The 14870-nt window shown below is 34.0% G+C and overlaps 3 protein-coding genes across 3 annotated transcripts in view; 2 read left to right on the forward strand and 1 right to left on the reverse strand.

Moving 5' to 3' along the window:
• Positions 1–5100, forward strand: part of LOC105565305 — an 11457-nt gene extending 6357 nt beyond the window's left edge. The window contains exons 8-19 of the mRNA XM_012018390.1: positions 336–575; positions 655–745; positions 1284–1528; positions 1615–1789; positions 2179–2450; positions 2698–2809; positions 2893–2979; positions 3056–3190; positions 3314–3588; positions 4065–4189; positions 4342–4497; positions 4605–5100. Coding sequence (XP_011873780.1) covers positions 336–575; positions 655–745; positions 1284–1528; positions 1615–1789; positions 2179–2450; positions 2698–2809; positions 2893–2979; positions 3056–3190; positions 3314–3588; positions 4065–4189; positions 4342–4497; positions 4605–4690 — 1999 coding nt within the window. The 3' untranslated portion in view covers positions 4691–5100. The remainder of the gene's footprint in view (positions 1–335; positions 576–654; positions 746–1283; positions 1529–1614; positions 1790–2178; positions 2451–2697; positions 2810–2892; positions 2980–3055; positions 3191–3313; positions 3589–4064; positions 4190–4341; positions 4498–4604) is intronic.
• A 1839-nt stretch (positions 5101–6939) lies between these two features.
• LOC105565240 (myosin regulatory light chain 2) lies at positions 6940–11125 on the forward strand. Its single transcript, XM_012018270.1, has 5 exons — positions 6940–7027; positions 9497–9715; positions 10087–10270; positions 10349–10421; positions 10736–11125. The coding sequence occupies exons 1-5, from the start codon at positions 7025–7027 to the stop codon at positions 10887–10889; spliced, it is 633 nt and encodes a 210-aa protein (XP_011873660.1). The 5' UTR covers positions 6940–7024; the 3' UTR covers positions 10890–11125.
• A 380-nt stretch (positions 11126–11505) lies between these two features.
• The window catches only part of LOC105565239 (sodium/potassium-transporting ATPase subunit beta-1-like), a 5038-nt gene continuing 1673 nt past the window's right edge, over positions 11506–14870 (reverse strand). Inside the window, exons 4-7 of the mRNA XM_012018269.1 lie at positions 13943–14115; positions 13723–13818; positions 12532–12697; positions 11506–12289 (exon numbers count right to left, since the gene is read on the reverse strand). Coding sequence (XP_011873659.1) covers positions 12189–12289; positions 12532–12697; positions 13723–13818; positions 13943–14115 — 536 coding nt within the window. The 3' untranslated portion in view covers positions 11506–12188. The remainder of the gene's footprint in view (positions 12290–12531; positions 12698–13722; positions 13819–13942; positions 14116–14870) is intronic.

Genomic DNA, 14870 nt, shown 5'->3' on the forward strand with positions numbered 1-14870 from the left:
GATATGAAAAAATTTTGTTCTCCCATACACTCCGTCAAACTTGAAGTTTATTCTGCAATTTTTCAAGGTTTGCTTTAAAGTTGTGCCATATGTAGCGAAACCATTGTAGACAAATAAGCCTTAAAACATTGAAAAACTGAGATTCCAAGCTTCAGAACGCTTTTTTAAATATTGTTCTACAACAATTTTTGGCAAACATATATGCGTTTGAGTGTGACCCTTTTTCGCACTCATGTTAAATAATCTTTTAATTTTGTTAAGTAGTGTATATGTATATATTTATGAAAGTTACTCGTAATGCATTTAGGTAATATAAAAAAATATTCTCTTCTCAGATATAATGAGACTGATAAGACGGGCATGACTCCATGGGTGTGTGGCGCATTTACGCCTTATACACCGCATACCGATTGGCAAATGCCGATGTATACGGCAGAAGTGGTATTCAGATATCCCATTGTTGGTCGGATACTCTTCCGACAACCTAGGGACGATCCTGAAATGGACACCACTATAATAATAGAACATCTCGTTCATGCAGATGGCAATGCAATAAATAATACTGCAGACCATAGGTATAAATCGTGCCTGTGAAATTGTACAAATAAGTTTACCATCGTCGCTGTGTGATGCTATTTGAAATTTATTATTTAGATGGATGATACATGACAATCCACCGGGAAAAGATTTCTACAATTGGACAAGTCGATGTGTGAGCGCCGGATCACCTTACAATCCATACAAGGTGTTGGAATTAAATAAAATTTTCATATTTAAACATTTAAAATATAACATTTTATGCAATGTTAGTAAAGTTAATAAAGTTGATTAAACTTTTCTTTTGCAAAAGAACTGTACTTTTTTCGATTCAACTTCGATTTGACATAACTTTGGCATTCTTTTAAATAATTGTTCTTTTTTTGCGAAGACACTAGTCAATTTTATTTTATAACATTACACGCGTGTAATTTTATTTCGATTTTTATTTTAAACTCAATCCAAGTAATATATGTATATTGAAAAGAAACATCAATACTTTTATTAAAATTATTGTATCAATAAAGAAAATATGATTTACTCCAAATATCATAAAGTATTTTAAAATTTGAGTAGCAAAGTATCAATAGAGTACATGTTCTAAAAATCCAATTGTATAAAATCTTCTTTCTCGAAATAGCAAACTTAATTATTTCGCATTATTTTGCATATTTAGTATACGTATATTTACATTGTTTATATAATCTGTTCATATAAACATATAGATACTATTTATGATATTTCAGGTGAACTGGAAGCCGAATAGCCTCTGTTCCATTGCAGAAGCCTCGTTGTGTCGCTTGGGTGACTTAACGAGACATGGAATGCTCGAAATTGCCGGTAGAAAAGTTAACGCTGCAGAATTGACTAGAAAACTGTTTACAGACACGATGTTATCTTTATCAGGACCTCATACATTGTTCGGCAAAAGCTTAGTTATTTATGACGATCACGGTCCAGTCGCGAGAGGAGATCGATTAGCCTGTTCCATGTAATAACGTAATAAGTATAACGTACGATAAATTAAATTACATTAAGTTAAATTTTTTGGTAGTAACAATACGATCATATTTTTAGTATTGGTGGTGTTTATCGGCGCAAAGCGGTTGTCAGGGATTGGTTCGGTAACGGTGAACAAATATCTCTGAGGGGAAAATTAGAGTTGCTCCAACAGACTGAATACGATATTACCAATGTGGAAGTGTCTCTCGAAGGTCTTGGTGGAAAAATAAGCGGATATCACGTACATATGGTAATATTAATTGCATAAATTGTCACATTTAACAATTTTACGTCGTACAAATTGAAAAAAAAAGAACCATATTCAACTAATTTATACTTTATAGGTCATTATCATTATAATAAATATTATACATATACTAATTTATATAATTTTTACATTTGTATTAATTTATTTACTATGTTTATTACAATAATAAATTTTTTATTATAATAAAAATGACCTATATTGTATAATAAATTGTCATAGTAATGAAACTCTAAATATTTGATTTATGTTAGACCCAATAGATGATGCCTATTAATTTAGCAAACACTCCGCTATCTCATATTAGGTCCCTAATAGCGCACTCTCCTCTACATACTAATAAAAAAATTATTACTATGCATAACATGTTACAGATGTCTGTAGAATATGGTTTAGAGTTTCCATGCGAAGGAACGTCACTCTACGGACACTGGAATCCATTAGGTATTAATATGAGCGATGTACCGGCAGCAGAAGAAGGTACGCTGGATCAATATGAAATGGGTGATTTAAGCGGAAAATTCGGCACCCTGGATAACAAAAAGAGATATATAACAACATACAACGATACAACGCTACCTTTGTTTGGCCCAAGAAGTATCCTGGGACGTAGTGTAGTGATTCATAAGAAAGAAAAAAATTTAAGGTATCTAATTCTGATGAAATCTACAAAGTACGGGGAAAAGTGAAAATTCCAGAGATACGTCGAAAATGAAGAGTTTTCGAACATGTAAAGTGATTCGAGTGAAAGTCATCATCTTACTCCCCGCTTGAAACCATACAACTTCGCTACTGGACATTTTCTCCAAAATGCATTCTAACTGAAAATATTAGGGGGGTCCGATACTTTTCGATGACCCTGTATAAGATTGACAGCTCATCTCTGTGTTTAGATGGGCGTGTTCTACCATAGAGAGAGGATACTCTCCAGCCGATGCCAGTGAGTTACGTGCCATAGCATCGTTCCACCATCCACAAGGTTTTGTATACGGTTACATAAAAATGGTAATGTGTCACTTAAAAGAAAAAAAACTTTACACGAAAATTTTGGTGAGATACATAATTTTTGAGACAATAAACAATTACAGACGCAGCTCGTTTATAAAGACGGTAGCGAAAGTGAGACGATAATCGAAGTAAACTTACGACATCCCGGGAAGCACGACCGCAATATTGTGAGAAAATAAATCAGAGACTATTATCCGAGGTGTACGTCTACGTTTTATATTAATTGGGCATTTAATGTTTCAGACCAGAAATCACAATTGGGCGATATACGTAAATCCTGTTGGTGTGGATGCTGCAGTGAAAGTGAAGGACACTCGATGCGTAGCAGCGGGATACACGTGGAATCCCTATTTCACACAACTAGCCGATCCATTAAATGTAAATATTGTTTCCTTAATCAAAGTACGTTCTTTAATTTAATTAAGATACCGTTTTAATATATAAATTATAATTGAGATAAAAAGATGCGTCCATTGGAATAATTATTACATTCTTCCTCAGGATGATCTTTACAGGGAGGAATGTGGCGCAGATTTGCCGCTTAGATGTTACGTTGGCGATATATCGTCTCGTCTAGGAACCATTAATATTGGAGAAAAGCGACAGATATTTACAGATTCCAATTTCCCTCTGGGCGGACCAGTATCCGCAATGGGCAAATCTATCGTCATTTTTGATAAGGATTTTGGCGGCAACAGATTTGCCTGCGCAAATATTGAGCCCGATTATGATATCGTAAAATATGCGAATATTAGGAAACCACCGCGATTTGTGGTGTAAGCGATCTACTTATAAAATTAATTAAACAAGAAACGAGAAGCCTATTAGGTCCAAGCAAGATGTAGACAGCCAAATCATTTTAATATGTGAATTCTTATATCCGTTTTTCCATCTGCGCGCACCGGTTTCTTCTCGGATGTATAACAAGTATAAATTAAGTTAAATTAGCAAAAATGTTACAAAGATATCTAGGAGATATCTAAATATTACAATATCTGGTATAAAAAACTATTCAGATATCGCTTGGATATCTGAGAGATGTCTTCCAGATTCTAAAAAGTCACGATTCTGAGATATGATATCTGATTTTATATCAAATATCAGATATCTATATTTTAGTAAAATTGGATTTTACGTATTACAGAATAGGCAATGTGATAAAAAAAATTATTTAAAAAATTATTTTTAAAAGTTTGTTTTATATACTTGACGCGTGCATACATATATATTTTATCTTTCCTTGTTTTCACAGGGCGCAATTCTTAGAGGACGTAAGAAAAGTGATGGGTATTCCCGAGTGGATGTTATCTATCGATAGTCGAAAGACGAAGACGTTGCATAATGACGCATGCATTCAATTTCTTTTGCATTTTAGAGGTAAGTAAAATAATATATTTCAAGGAGAAACAAATCGGTATCAAGCACTTGGATATAGTGTCACCCGTTTGTTCCTAATTTGCTATACTCGTTTGAGAATGAAATATATAATTAATTTTATTTTTATTTCAATGATGACTTCGTGTCTTCAGGTCCAATTGCCAATCAATTAGAGAAAGACTTTAGCAGGCTTATATCCATCGGCAAACTCGAAACTCCCAGTTTATACATTCCCGGCTATATACCAACGAAAAGGAAAAGTACATTAGGGCATCGGCAGTGCGGCGTACGCGATCCGGATGACAAAAGTAATTTAATTTAATTTACATAACAAATAATTGATACTATAATTAAAACAGTAAATTGAACCGTAATAATTTCCTAACATTAATGTTATGTTCGATGTTTGTTGCAGACTTCAACGTCCGTCGTAACGAGTCTGTCTCGTTGTTAGCGGATATATTTGTAATATTACTAGTAATAGTAAATAGGATAATATAATTCAAATATTAAGTCTAACAATAATTTTATATGTGAAATTTCTACGAAAATTAAATCACAAAAATATGAAAGAAATGTATTTTATAAACACATTTTTTAAATAAAATGTTTTAAATTATACATCTGATTGTGAGTATATTACGATATAACTTTAATTATATCCTATTTATATTGTGTTCTCTCATATCTGCATTCTGTATTACATTGTTATCTAGATTTGCATTCCGGTGGCAGGACTTAATTAAAATTGTATTATAACACAATGAACAGTATATTATTTATAATTACACACACATGGGTGTCGTAGCACTTTGCGCCTCTTTATCCAAATATTATAATCGCAACGGGTGTTGTGATATTTATACTTTATAGCATTAAAACATTTTTCTTATTCTTTTAAAATGGTTTTAAACCGTTACGTAAGAAATAATTACATATGTACTTTGCAAAAAAATGTCCAGCAATCGACATAATTAAAAAATAGTCACTTTCTAGTTGTTTGTAAAAGAATAGCGAGAATTCAATGTACTGAACGAAGGTGTATCTAATATAGTCCAACGGTTTTATTCCTTCATAATCATCACACTAAAATAGTATATAGGTATATTTAAAAATGATACGAAATGATTACACAATTTTAATTAAGACGTGCCAACTTATTTTCTAAAAAATTTTGAGTTATGCCATTATGTAGCAAATGAGCGAATATATGCGAGAACATACGTGCATTCTTGAATATATCGGACAGCTATTTTTAGTACCCACGTGTCTGAGATATCGTGCTACAAACCGAGAGCTCGATCGTGAATAATAATACATGTGATAATTTGCGGATCATTTTATACGAAATTATTTAGATCGATATTAATATTATAAAGAAAGAGGGCTTGTATGTTTGTTCGGGGTAAACTCGAACATTGGATCGATTTAATTAAAATTTGGACAGATGCTACGAAACGGGAAACAGAGTGTCCTAATTTTCACAAATTGTGTTTGTAAGAACTATTTCGAGCGGACAAGTATATTCAACGATCTTCCTATCTCATACGTGCCGATTCCCTTAAGTTGTACGTATAGACGAATATCCCCTATTATGGGACAGATTCCTAATATAGATAGCAGGGTTTCTGCTAAATTAATAGGCATCATCTGTTTGTTCCACCATGAATTTATTACCCTCGGAGTTGAAATCTCTGTTTAGTGAAACATTGATTGTTAGATCGTGTAATCGTTGTAAAAAAAGATTTGTGATCGAATTCGGACGTTGAAAACCTACTGTCTCATATTAGAATCCTATCTCACAATAGAGAACTTTCCTCTACGTGACATTTTGTAAACAGTCAATCGACGAACTGATCTCATAAGAGCAAGTCGTTATTTGCGACTACCAATGTCTTTTACAAATAATTTACTTGGTGGACTGGAAAATGTAAACTTTAAACTTTTTAAAGATTGCAAATTTCTTCTTGTTGGACTTTTTGATTTTATAATGAAATATACATATTCACGCCTTTAAATGTAGAATCATGGCTAACACCTTTTTACCGCTTGACTCAAAAAACTTATTTTAACTTATAGCCTGCGCTTCTTACGCTGCATACCATTGTGTCAATTAAACTGTGCTAGGTCCGACTTTAATAAAATTTTGCGTTAGAAACTGATTTTCGCACTTTCTATTGTTTTCTATTAATTTGTGCTGAGAATGATTAAGTTAAGTCGATCAAAACGTCCACAATGCTGTATTCATTTTATTGTGTTTTATTAAATGAATATGTTTGTTATCATATTCCAAGATTCTAAATTGTTTTCGCTCATAAATTGGCCGTGATATTTATTATTTATTCCGCTGAAAAGGGGCGATATTTAACTACGAGTTAAATAACGACACGGTTCCTTCGTCTCTCGTTTGTCACGCAGATTCGCGATCGGTGTTGCACAAAGAGGGGATCGGATCGCGGCGATTGTACTTGTTCCAGGTGCGATTCGTCTTTGGAACGGCTGGATCGACCGGGTCGATCGTGGAGCTCGGTGTCCCGGCTCCCGCGGAGAACGGATGTTGCCTTCGCCGAGACGACGATCGTCAGAGTTCTACACTCCCTGGCGAACTGTTTTAGTCGAAACGTCGAAAGGGTCGCTATTTTGAGGCGACTCGCACTAAATATGGTCAGATAGACGTTATACCCGGGGCAGGGCACCCCGGCTCGGACAACCTCCCGCTCGCTGGTGGGGGAGATCCGCAGAAGTTACTTAGATAAGTTCGGCTCTATGATTCGGACAGTTGGTTCGTCGTGACCATCTCGTATTGTCCACCACTTTAGAAATCGACCTGTAGACATGGTAAGTACGTCGGTAAGGCGACGAGAAATCCCTCGGGTTGACACACCGCGATCTCCCCGGGTCGTCGGAGAACCGCGCGGAGGATCTACCGGATTCGGAGGAACGCGAGGGACCGGGTTTATATCTATGTGATCTACGAAATGCAGGAGCACCGCCAAATCGCGAATACGAGTGCATTTCACAAAGATGGAGTACGCGCAGTGTCGTGGAGCGATATATACCGAGTGACGACGAGGACGTCGCCGTTGGCGAATTACGTGACGATGGAGTGCGATGGTGATCTACGTCGAGCCTTTTTTTGGTAGCGAATCCCTCGAAATTCTATCGTTGCGGCTTCTACCGCGAGCTCCAAATGAATATGCAAAATCGTCACTTTCTTGCTGAAACTTTAAAGCAAAACATACGTTGTATCAGCGGGTTCAAACCCTCCGCGAGTACCGCAAAAAGCCAAAATGGTGCTCCCAAGTAGACTCGAACCTGGACCGAACGTGTTCGAATCTTTCACGGCCACTTTACTAAAAGTTTTCTTTTCTTCAAAATCGAAAAGTTTGTGGAAAAAAGTTATTCGAGACGAAAGAAAGATGAAAGTATGTAAATCACAAATCTCAGTTTTCATTACTTTGGTATCAATGTTTAATATGAATAATCTAATTAATACATTATTAACCGCTTAATTCTCAGGTTCGAGCACTACTTGTAAAAGTTTCTTTACGAGAGAATTTGTAAGTACTATTTCGAATCGTGCACTCATTCTAGAATACGAATATAGTTGGGATTCAATTACCTTCCGAGTACAATGTATCAAATATTATTTCTTATGAGTAGAGGAAAGTTCTCAATTATGAGATAGCGAAGTTTCTGCTAGATTAATAGACATCATTTGTTGATTCCACCATGAATTTATCCCCTTTGGAGTGAAGTCTGTTTAGTGGAAAATTGATTGTTAGATCGTGTAGTCGTTGCGTAAAAAGATTTGTGATTGAATTTGGACGTTGAAAACCTACTATTTCATATTAGAATCCTATCTCATGATAGACAACTTTCCTCTATTATTTCAATTCCAAAAAATGAAACTTGGCTATTGGACACGGGTTTTTAAGTATATGTTGCACTTGATTCCGTCTCTAATATTGACGTACTTATGTACCCTCTTCTGTCGCAATACTAAATTACTGTAAAGCAGTAAAGATAATCGAACGTCCTCGTTCAATTAAGTCTAACACTATCTTTTCTCGCTTAATACACATGTAACATTGGATGAAAATGAGTATTTTTATAAACATGTTACGCAAGACATGTAGTTTATGCGAAGATAAAATCATAAAAAAATGCAACTTTTATTTCGTGCGGAAAATATCTATTTGGCTAATAACATAAAATATGTGTACGTGTGCAACATTAACGTGGCCTCATTTCGGTAATTATGACAGTACGGACAATTATGTAAGAATGGTAACACGAGAGGCAATACGATAACTGGATGGTCGCTCTATATACGTCCTGGCAGCTTTTCCGTGCGATTCTATTCTTAGCGTCAACCGGCAGCGCCCCGTAAATTTTCTCATGCGATAATTGAACCAGGCTTCTCGATATCATTTACAGAGATCAACATAATTTTAATTATTATCAAAATAATTTTTACATTTAATTCAATTACCTATTGATTTTTTTTTCTACGAATGTATGCATTTTTATTCTATTCGTAAATCTATCGTAAAAATGTTTCTGCAAAATTTTAAGATAAAAAGAAACAAGAACGATTCATGATATATACATATGTATAATACATATTGTAGAATATAAAATATATTTTTATTAGTCTTATTTGATAGTCAATTAAATTTAGCATTTTTAAAAATTACTTTCTTTCTTTCGCTTTTAGCACACAACTTTCAACATTTAGGGAAAATTATTGAAATTAACGACTCATCAAAACTCATCGAATCATTTCGAATATATGTCGGGAAGTTCGAATTATTTCGAATATCATTGAAAACGAAGAATTTTATGAGTGACCTAAATACCGTGAAGATGTATCTTTTTACGATCACTTTACGATACCGTGAAGATGTATCTTTTTACGATCACTTTACGTTATTATTTCATATTATTAATTTACTTTTTACACTTCTTAAACATAAAGATAGACGAAATTTACTTTTAAAAATGTTAAATGTTTCAGATATTTAAGTTTGTCTAATGTAAGAAAAACTTTATTCAATGTTCAAAATTAAAACATTTTTGGTTTAAATAATATTAGAAGCAACTCACTTGTCCATATAAGTTATTCAAAATTTTCCACAAAAGAACGTTTATCACTAATCATAGTAGTTATTTTTTTATTGATTAGATTATTTTAGATATTTCATAAGGTAAAACTATCAGATATCTTTTACTCAGTTCAGTTCTTTCCAGCAATGATGAAGAATTTGTAAGAAATGTTATAAATTGCGATATTTTATATCCTAGGCAGATAAGGAGAAGAAGAAGAAGGCTAAGAAGAAGGAGGAGGCGCCGGCACCCGAGCCCGAGCCAGCACCAGTTGAAGAGAAAGCACCAACTCCTACAGGTACACCAAAGGACTCCGGCTCTGCTAGAGCAAGCAGCCGTGGCAGCCGCAAGGCTAAACGCAGCGGATCCAGTGTTTTCTCTATGTTCTCTCAGAAACAAGTGGCCGAATTTAAGGAGGTATAATTTAAAGAAGATAATTTTACATATAATCCTAATCCCCAGACTCGTCTCTATCTTTAGATTTTTCTAGTCTGGCACTTTCATTATTCGAACTTTACAATTGTATTCCCTTGTAAACTCTGACAGTCTGATTTACCATTACACATTTGTCACGTAACTCTTGTATTAGAATGAAAAACGAGCGAACAACTTCTTTAAGTCTTAAAGATAATAGGAGTTAAAATAGAGAGGTCTAACTGCATCAGAGTAGAGGCAGTCTTCAATATATTAGTATATTGCAAACAGTACAAAATCAATTCTTCAGTAAAATAACGATTTAATAGTTATAAAAATTTTTTTATGTTGCACCACTATTGTTACGCTTTCAGGCATTCCAGCTAATGGACGCGGATAAAGACGGTATCATTGGTAAGAATGATCTTCGTGCAGCCTTCGACTCCGTCGGCCGATTGGCGACCGATAAGGAGCTCGACGAAATGCTTAGTGAAGCTCCAGCGCCCATCAACTTCACTCAACTGATGAACTTATTCGCTGTTCGTATGTCAGGATCAGGTATGCATAATTTATTAATTGGAGAAACAACCGAGAAATGCTGGATTTTAAAAACTGAACAATGTTCTTTCTTGTCAGGTGCTGACGAAGATGATGTTGTGATCAATGCCTTCAAGACATTCGACGACAACGGCAAAATCGACGGCGAAAGGTATATATTATGCATATTTTCCAATTCGTATTAAGGACCGCCAAAAATTTATATTGCATAAAATATACATATACTCGTATACTATGTCATTTTTGTGTCCATATATATTCATCAGTTTATAATTACATGTTCCTTTAGCTTTGTTAACTGTTAAATTTTTTTTTAACTGAAAGATGCTGTTTGGCTTTAAAACAACATTTTTATTCTCTTATTAGAATAAAACATATAAAATAAAATATATAATAGTACATGATACTCGTGTGTGCTCGTATGCAGAGAAAATATAATAAGACGATTTTTACGTTTGTTAATAGATTAAGGCAAGCTTTAACGACATGGGGCGACAAATTTACACCGAAAGAAGTGAATGACGCATTCGATCAGATGTTCATCGATGATAAAGGTTTCATTGATACACCGAGTTTAATTGCTATGTTGACCGGCACGGGCGAAGAAGAGGAGGATTAAGACCAATTGAAATTATATCATCAAGAAGAGAATATGTTCCTCGGTTGAAGCCTCGTATTTAACATGAAATTCACACAAAATCTGCCTCAAAAGAGAACACAAATTTTATACTCAACCACCTTTTTTTCCTATTGTCTCTTTCTTTCTTTCTCTCCCCCCTCTCTCTCTCTTTCTTCTTCTCTCTCATTTCATACTCTTTTACTCAGTGATCAAAATATAACAAGGACAAAACGATAGCTATATTGTTCAGTCCAAATGGACTATTTCTCATTCCCTTTCTGTTTTATTTTATCCCCCCTCCCCCTCTATCTCTCTCTCTTTCTCTCTCTCTGGACATCTCTTCGTCCCTCTATCTTTATCTCTGCTGCTATTTTTCGTTCTTCTTTAATATTTTCTCTCTCTCTTTCTTTCTTTCTCTCTTTTTCTCTCTCTTTCTCTTTCTTATATTTCTTATTTATTACTTTTTCTCTTTCTTTCTCTCTTTTTAGGAATCTTTCTCCATCTTTTCTTATTTATCTTTCTGTGCTACTCTATGTCTCTTTTAATTTCTCCACAAATCATTTTGTTTCCTATTTCTTCTTTCTTTCTCTTTTTTGGTTTACCCATCTATAACTTCTTGCTCTAGAGAATATCGCTGATTCCAGAAGGAACGGTAAATCCGGAGTTAAGGCAATAAATTCCAGTACAATTCATCCAAGTGTTTGATTCTATACATCTATTGTTAAAAATAAAGCTTCGTCCTGCTCTCTTCTCGTTTACATATAATGAAGATATTTATTCTTTACTTTAATAAAGATATTAATTTCTGTAAATGGAGCTCTGTGGTCTCGAGTCGCCATTCTGTCGGTAGAATCAGGTTTTAGAATTAGCCTTTCAACTTATGAAAAACGAACATTAGACATTATATTTTTGCTATCTCAGAAACACCTGGATACGCGGCTGTTTGAAAGTTAAACAAAACAATACATTATCATACATATAATTGCTGCCTTCATCTTTTTATAAATAATATCTTAGATTATACGTTATGCAAACAAACTGGTCAAATCCTGAAAATACATCTTCGTGTATTTATTATTGTAACATAGTACATAATAAAGGAATCATTATATAATGGCGAGAATGAATATTATTTATATAATTTTAAATAAATATTTAATACTAATTATAAGAACTCTACAAAACGAACATTTCTATTTTGCTCAAAATAAGTAATCCATAATTTCTAATTATATTTGCATATTTGTTAATAAAGTAGTATGGAATACAAGTATCAACATATTTGTTAACCATCGCCTTTTATGGTTTGCCCAGAATTATTTGGAAATCCAATGCGTTCTGTGCATCTTTGTTAATATTGAGTGCCCACAAGCTGCATTCCACTGTCACTAATCTAAACGCTAAAACATTGTATTAATAAAATATTTATTGTCCATAGTAAAAAGATTATTGGCCAATAACCAATATCAATTTATTGTCAATAAATATTGTATTCATAAAATCAATCAGATCTTTTTAATATCATAAAATAACATATCAATAATATATTTGCAAGATAATAAGCTTCTAGTTATCCTATTTTCTATTTTTAAAATGGCTCGATATACTTTTCTAAATCATTATACATATTATAGTGATTTACGTGTGAGATTTTTAAAATGCAGCGCAACCACCGGTGCCAAATAATCTGGTTGTCCCACAAACGGGAAATATTGTACAGGAAAGCCGGGACTCGGAAAATACTCGATTTCTCCGATGTGTTCTTTATCAACATTATTTACTCCATCGCACCATAACCAGATTTGGTACTGTTTAATTATGTTATAAAATAATTGTATATGCGCGCGCGCGCGTGTGTGTGTTATACGTACGAACGCATGCAAGGTGTTTAGTAATACCTCATCTCTTGTGAGCAAATGAAACCAACAAAATTAAACCGAGTAGAAAACTCCTACCATTTTGTAACTTTCTCTACAATCAAGGGGTTTTTGTACTTTTCGATCCTTATTATATATGTATGAAATTACTCGGGAAAACCCTCCCAATAACATATTAAAAAATGAATGAAATCAGAGGGGAGGCCCCTTTTGTGCATAATCACCAAACATTTTATGTAAAGTTACAACATTATCAACATATATATAGTGGGTAACTATTGGGATCATCTAAATTAAATTAAAAGCGTAGGTATTTGCCAGAATTTTGTACAATGCTCTCTTGTTAGATACGTGACTGTTCTTTTGACAGCAAAAATATTTTCATTTTACAGTTACTGACTCATTCTACTGACTGCATGGTGAGTCAACAAAGTCGGAGACAAACCAAGTCGGAGTGCAATTCTAAATTCAAAGATTCGAATGATAGTCACAGAAACATTATTAAACTGTTTGTTACGATTAATATTATCACATGCCTCGGTCGAATTGGCGAGACGCCCGCCTAGTTTGAGGGTGGTCCAGGTTCATCCATTCTGGCCCCATTCAGCCGCTCTGGCTGAGGTAATATCTTTCGCAATAAATTTCTTCTAATTGTTCATCAGTATAATAAAATTATTTAGACACTTTGTCACGGCTCGTAACTTTATTAAGTTTTTACTAATTATTCGGAAAATTGCAAAATGATTAAGGATTTCTCTATTCAGTTTAATCCGTTCTGCCCGCCTATGAGAGATGATATGATTATTACCAAACACCTTGCATATGACAGTAAAATTTCAAATATATTATTTACCAAGATACCTATACACTATGTTTATGTAAATTGCCCACAATCAATGAATAAGAATTATTGTGATATTGATTATGATGGATTAGACATTAGATTTGAGTCAAACCTTATTCGAAAATTGCACAGCTTCTTGTAAAACATGCGGCATGTTTTCTGGTAATAGGGACGATTTATTGTAAGGAATTGGTACCCAATTAAATCTCTACAATATAATTAATGTGAAAGAATTTTTTTAAATTTGAGCTAGTAACAAAAATGTAAAAATTTTAATATTAACCAAGAGAATATCTTTCTTAGCAAATATGTAGAAACAGGATTATACTTACCTTATTAAACTTAATGAGGACACACGGCTGCAGTGGATCTGTGTACCCATATGGAGGCTGTCCGCAAACGCCAAGACTTTCAATATCAAAACAAGGTTTGGTACTGGACACGGTCGATGCCCTATCACTGCATTCCGCGACCGTTTTATAATTCAATTTATTTTTATTGTACTCTGAAATAAAAGCGTTACTAAATTTTCTTCATTTTGATTAAAATAAACAATATTTTGTGTTATAAAAAACTTTATTATTTAGTCTTTTTATACTAAAATACAAAATTACCCAGATAACGATTCTTGCGCGCAAATTTTGCTCGTCTTATGCATACAAATTTGTACGAGATTTGCTTGAGTTTTGTTCGTAAGATATACAGGGTGGTCTAAAAGTCCCGGAACGGTTGAATATCCCGAGAAATTGTGGGTGGATCGGAAAACGGAAAAATATGTATTTCCTATTTTTGAAAGAGCTATCGAATGATACCAAAATTGACCCCCCCACCCCCACCCCTGTGGGTGGGGCGGGGGACAACTTTAAAATCTAAAATGGGAACCCCCACTTTTTACAACAGATTCGCATTCCACGTTAAAAAGTACGTAAGTTTTGTCTGAAACATTTTTTTATTTGCCTAATACTTTTTGAGATATTCAAGAGAAAATTTATAACTTTTTCAATGTTTAGCTTATGATATTTCGATAACTGTTTGTCAGAGGGAAAAGTAGTACAGGACTTTTTTACTTGATTTGGTCTCAGGAATATGCTGTCGCAATAGTGCTCCAATTATGGAAAATTTTTGTGTATTGTACCATCTACCAAATTTACATACATAAAAATTTTCAATAATTAGAGCACTATTGCGACAGCATATTCCTGAGACCAAATCAAGTAAAAAAGTCCTGTACTACTTTTCCCTCTGACAAACAGTTATCGA

This window comes from Vollenhovia emeryi, unplaced genomic scaffold (assembly GCF_000949405.1).
Source record: "Vollenhovia emeryi isolate VEMERY1.0 unplaced genomic scaffold, V.emery_V1.0 DF939154.1, whole genome shotgun sequence".
Lineage (NCBI taxonomy): Eukaryota > Metazoa > Arthropoda > Insecta > Hymenoptera > Formicidae > Vollenhovia > Vollenhovia emeryi.